The sequence below is a fragment of the Pollachius pollachius genome (genome assembly GCF_949987615.1).
Source record: "Pollachius pollachius genome assembly, chromosome: 11".
Lineage (NCBI taxonomy): Eukaryota > Metazoa > Chordata > Actinopteri > Gadiformes > Gadidae > Pollachius > Pollachius pollachius.
In genome coordinates, this window is record NC_136944.1 from 6042398 (window position 1) to 6048376 (window position 5979).

General features: G+C 50.2%; 1 protein-coding gene across 2 annotated transcripts in view; it reads left to right on the forward strand.

Annotated features, from left to right (window-relative positions):
- The first annotated feature begins 255 nt into the window (after window positions 1–255).
- Window positions 256–5979, forward strand: part of rarab (retinoic acid receptor, alpha b) — a 20787-nt gene continuing 15063 nt past the window's right edge. For both annotated transcript variants that reach the window (XM_079745624.1, XM_079745625.1), the window contains exon 1: window positions 256–1439. In XM_079745624.1, the coding sequence (XP_079601750.1) occupies window positions 1223–1439 (217 nt within the window). In that variant the 5' untranslated portion in view covers window positions 256–1222. The remainder of the gene's footprint in view (window positions 1440–5979) is intronic.

Sequence of the window (5979 nt, forward strand, 5' to 3'; positions counted from 1 at the left end):
CCTACATATGCCCCCCATATTATAAATCTACCAAGGAAAACTAAAGGCAAGACAGGTAGGTGGAGCTATAGTGCGCAGCTGCTGTCATCCGTCAAACGCAAGAGCGAGAGAGAGAGAGAGAGAGAGAGAGAGAGAGAGAGAGAACGAGAGAGTTAGAGCGAGAACGAGAGAGAGGGAGAGAGAGAGAGAGAGAGAGAGAGAGAGAGAGAGAGAGAGAGAGAGAGAGAGAGAGAGAGAGAGAGAGAGAGCGAGACCGAGAGGGAGCTGGGGGAAGCCATTGAGTGCAGAGCAGAGGTTACCACAGGACACTGGCGCTGCCCTGCCGTACCCCTCCTCAGCGATAGTCAACAAGAGGCAGCAGAAGAAGACGTCCTCAGACGCGGCGGGAGCTCGCCTTTCCCACGTGAACCCTTTCAGTCGAGGAGCAGACCAACTCGACTCAACGTTTTCAAAAGTTGATCGTCCAAAAAATATTGTATCTCAGGGAGCGTCGACAGCCGCCTACCCACTGGATTTATTCTCCACTTTGTAGGAGCGGACTGAACCCGTAGTAGAACCGTGTCGGCTGCGAAGCGTGGACCGGACACTGGAGCACCTTGGACCGGACACCGAGCACCGCGGCACCGTGCGGTGTGCCGTGAGAACCGGCGGAGGGAAGTAGAACCTCGCACCCGTTTCCCCGAGCCGACCGGAGAGGATTTAACGTTGTCGGTTCTAACATATGTGTGAGATATAACGAGGAGGGGTTATTATTTACAGTATCGCGGAAGGAAAACGGGAACACTGTATTATTCATCATACGAGGCGGAGTTCCACAGCGCGCCTTTAAACCGCCTCTTGTATTTAATCGCGTGCCAAAGCGGACTACACCACGACACTGAACTAGTTCCACCGCCCCGCTACCCCGAGGTCTACGAGGTCACCGGAACGGCTTATCCGGTCATCTCGCACTACAATCCCTCTTCACACACACGCACACACACACACACACACACACACACACACACACACGCGCGCGCGCGCTTCCCTCTCTCTCTCCCCCCATCCCGCGAGAGATCGGCTGTTATGAAGATGTGAAGTCTTCAACCCCTCTACCCGTCGCCCAGGACGCTTTGATCTTCTTTCTCGAGACAGTAAACGGATCAAAGCGGGGGGGAGGGGGGCACTGGGAGGATCTTGGCTCTCCCTTCTGTTTGCGTTCGGATCGGATCTCTTTTCGGGGATGTACGAGAGTGTGGATGTGGTGGGGCTTAGTCCGAGTCCTAGCCCGAGCCCTAGCTCGTTTCTGAGCATGGACTACTACCACAGACCCCCGGGGCTCGGGGGCTGCTTCGGAGGACCGGAGAAGGGACTACTCGGGTCCGGGCCGGGAGGCATGCCGCGGCCGTTCGGAAGCTCCCTTCCGCCGGGCACCAGGCACTGGAGCGGCTCCAGCCACTGTGAGTTCCACTTCAAATTACGGTTTTAATAACAAGTTAGCTGAGCAAAACAACAAAAAATACAAAGGGAATGTGAGGGCAGGGTGGATATGGGCTGATCGGTGGCTTAACTGGGTGCTCATTGTTTTTGGTTAATGTGTGAAAACGCTGAAGAGGAATGCGGTTTGTTAGTGTGCTTCTGGCTGCTGCTATTGTGTCCATGCAGACTCCTAACTTGGGGGGGGGGGGGGGGGGGGGGGTGGAGGATGAATAGAGGTGATCCGTATGTTATCAACACCATAGGATCAACACCATTGATAACAGCTGGGAGATAACAGCTGGGACTGGGAGAATACCATTAGGTCACAAACTGCTTCGGGCTGTTTACTTTTCAACCCGACTTGCCCAATTCTGGAATTGCCTTTCAAAAATGCAAACGCCATACTTTTATTTATTTATTTATGTGCGGTCAGTGTTAATAAAGAGAAGGGTTGCTAACAACAAGGCAGTGTTATAAATAAAGTCAAGAAGGAGAACTGGACTTCATACCACAAGGCCAGTTTTGTAGACGTGGTAGATAGCCTAAACTTGTTGTAAAGATATAACTAAAAGCTAAAGCCAATCTGTAATTGGCTTAAGATAGAGCCGTCTGTAAAGTTATTGGTAATAACAATGGTATCAATATTCAAGGTGTGTGTGTGTGTGTGTGGGGGGGGGGGGGGGGATTGGAATGGGCTGAGTCCGAGATAGACAGATAGCCCCCAATTTAATTCCTAAACACATTTTGCCCATGTGTCCTGAATCAAATAACAATCAGCTGACAATGCATGGCTGGTTGCATAGTTTTGAAAGTGGCCCATTTGACTTGGCACTAAACAATGAAGCAATAACCAAAATTTAATTAGAAAATCAACACACCATTACACACAAAATCGACAGACTACTTCATATTTTCCCACGTATAGATCTTGTTTGAAATTAAGTGTCGCACTCAGTTTTAAGGCTACGGTGATCCGATCACCTGCATATTGATAAGGAGGTGGCCAACTCTTTGCGTTCCTCAGGACAAAGAGCTTTATAGACAACCTATTCCAGCCGTCAGGAGACAGAGTGAGAGGTTCAATTGTTACCCGCTCATCCACGCTGGTTGGAATCAGTTGTGCGAGACGTGACAGTGGCATACAGGAAGTGACATCTACAGGGCGCGAGGAGAAGGCCTCAGACAAAGAAATGAAGCATGCTACTTTGGCATATTGCAATGCGCCGCAGGTCCACAGGTTAATGCCGTGGCTGCTGGCCTCCCTGTGCTCCCAGCCGCTGCGTCCAACCTGGCCCGTTCTCTCTGGATATATCCAGAGCGTGTCTGGAACAGGTCGCGGTCCCTTTCTTTCCGTTCCCTTTCCCTTTTTCTTCCTAAATGGTTTGCATCTGGAAAAAGTCCATCCAATTAAAAAGAATAACTTCCCTTAATGCTAATGTTGGCTGTCATGTCGGCTGAAAAGGATGCCACTTTAGTTGCTACCATTAATATCTTTTGTAACCAAGACTATCTATCTTATGCAATACCGCAATATGTGCATTGTTGAGCGCGCAGAGCAGTTTCCATGACGATCGAGACCTGTGAATGATCATGTGAGCGGCCGTGGTTGGAATGCGGGCATGGGTTCACACACACACACACACGCACACACACACACACACACACACACACACACACACACACACACACACACACACACACACACACACACACACATCACACCGTTGGTCATACATGATCCACCACACTTGCCCGTGACTCTCTCCTGCAGGAGCTCACACCTCAGAGGGATCACGCTCCGTAGATCTGACGCATCAAGAGGTGTTTCAGCACCAGCTGGAAACCGGGGGTCCCCTGGGACCCCAGCAGAGGGCAGGACCCAGCGGGAGGGGGGGGGGGGTGTCATCATCCTGACACGAGGGGTGGACTGGACGCACAGAGATTGGCGGGGGAGGCATGGACGATTGGAGAGAGAGAGAGGAGCAAGGAGGGAGAAAGTCGGGGGTGGGACATTAGGAGAAATTGGGGAATGAAGAGGTGAGAGGAAGGCCGCGGGGGGTGGGGGATTTATGCTGATGCTGCTGCTGTGGGGGAGAGAGAGAGAGCGAGAGAAAGTTGTAAGAAAAGAAATAAAGGACGGACCGAACACAGGGGAGTGCTCGTAAAACTAGGGCTGTAAAGACAGGGAGTGTCTCAGGCCTGGGGATGGTCTGTGTGTGTGTATGTGTGTGTGTGTTGGATGAAGATGGAGCAAAGGGGGTTAAAGGTCAAGCTGCAATAAAAAGACGCACATACAAGTCACTGACTGACTGACGGGCTGGGAGGGCTGGGTCAATGGGTGACTGTGTTTGTGTGTGTGTGCGTGTGCGTGTGCGTGTGTGTGTGTGTATGTGTGTGTGTTTTTGTCTGGGAGTGATCCAGAGCAGTGACTCACTGACAATTGGGAAATGACCTATTTCTCTCTCTCTCTCTCTCTCTCTCTCTCTCTCTCTCTCTCTCTCTCTCTCTCTCTCTCTCTCTCTCTCTCTCCCTTCCACTGTCCGCTCTGTCAGCTGCCTGGTCATCAGTTCTCTGCACTGAATGACCTCGCTCTCTCTGTCTGTGTGTCTCTCTCTCGCACACACACACACACACACACACACACACACACACACACACACACACACACACACACACACACACACACACACACACACTCACTCACACACAGATACACACACTACCTTGTACTCTAGCTCTTGTCTCACTCAGGTCAAACTCGGTCAGGTCACCCTGACTCTGTGTGTGTGTGTGTGTGTGTGTGTGTGTGTGTGTGTGTGTGTGTGTGTGGGGGGGGGGGGGGGGGGGGGGGTGGACAATTATGAACCACTATAAAATATAAGTGTGATTAAAATGTAAGCGTGTTCTGTGTTCAGATTATAAATGACCTATGAGCCCTGGAGGGCTTGTTTATAACCAAGTGTAACAATAGGTTTTATTTTATCATCATTTTTATTTCCTTTTAAGAGTCACCTGTAAAAAAAACGGTGTTGGTACATTTATTAAAGGCAATGGATAAAATGTAAATAAATAAAAGATAACAACTCGTTTACAGCGCTAAGACGATAAGCGGCCATCTTACAGAGACTTCCACCAGGGATGCCCAGCTTGAGGTTAGACAACATGTTGCTAAAGTGTTAAGAGCTTAAATCCTTTTCGGACATATATGTTTCCACTGCGAGGATTAGGCACAAACAATGTAGCGGCTCACTGCTGCCTTTCTAAGACCTCGCTGATTGATGTCCATCCAGGGAGCCTATCTCTGCGACAATCAGAAGCTTACGACAAAGATAGACCCTGCGGTGGTTTTAAAGGTCTTCTTACGCTGCCTGCGCTAGCCTGGGGCTAACCCAGGTGTAATGTCTTCCAACGGCCCCGGGAAGATCTCTGGCCCAGTGGAAAAACAAGACTTCAAATCCTCAGCAAAGCCTGACACGCACAAGGCGAAGTCAACTCTCATTGGTATTATATTACTTGGTTATAAGGTCACTTTGTAAACTTTCCAATGCGACTCAGAAAACCGTTTGAAGCCGGTTTAATGTGATTGGTTGTAGCACCAAAGACGCGTCCTTCTATTGGCTACCCTAAGACAGGTCAATGACACAGAGCGCTCTTGAAGTATTCTAACCATTTTCGTCGATGTCTGCGTCCAGCTCAATCCTATTTTATAAAACTCTTCCCACATCACCTTTCCACCATATCATATTTGTATATTGAACCCGGAACAAGGCAACCTTTCACAGCAGGGCTATTAGTGGAAGGGACTTGGCCCGGCCTGCTGGCCTGTGTTGTGCCCGTGGGTTTATGGCCCCGGGGCCTCCATACACTGCGGCCCCAACAGGCAGGCACGCCTCCCGTGTTGCTGAGTCATTTATGGCACTCCAGGGATCACTGAGTTGGTGGAATGTCCTCCAACGTGAGCTGAGCGCTGGTGATAAGGGTCAGGGTCTCCGGCCTCTGAAGGCTCTCTGTGTCCCTCTCTGTCTCTCTGTATGTCTCTCTCTGTGTCCCTCTCTGTGTCTCTCTCTGTATCTCTCTCTCTGTGTCCCTCTCTGTGTCTCTGTATCTCTCTCTCTGTGTCCCTCTCTGTGTCTCTGTATGTCTCTCTCTGTGTCCCTCTCTGTGTCTCTCTCTGTAGGTCTCTCTCTGTGTCCCTCTCTGTGTCTCTGTATGTCTCTGTGTCCCTCTCTGTGTCTCTCTCTGTATCTCTCTCTCTGTGTCCCTCTCTGTGTCTCTCTCGGTATCTCCCTCTGTGTGTGTCTCTCTCTGTCTCTCTCTGTATCTCTCTCTCGTTGTCTCTCTCTGTGTTTCTCTCAGTGTCTCTCTCTTGTGTGTCTCTCTCTCTGTGTCTCTCTCTCTGTGTCTCTCTCTGTGTGTCTCTCTCTGTCTCTCTCTCTCTCTCTGTTTCTCTCAGTGTCTCTCTTGTGTGTCTCTCTCTCTGTGTCTCTCTGTGTCTCTCTCTATGTGTCTCTCTCTGTATCT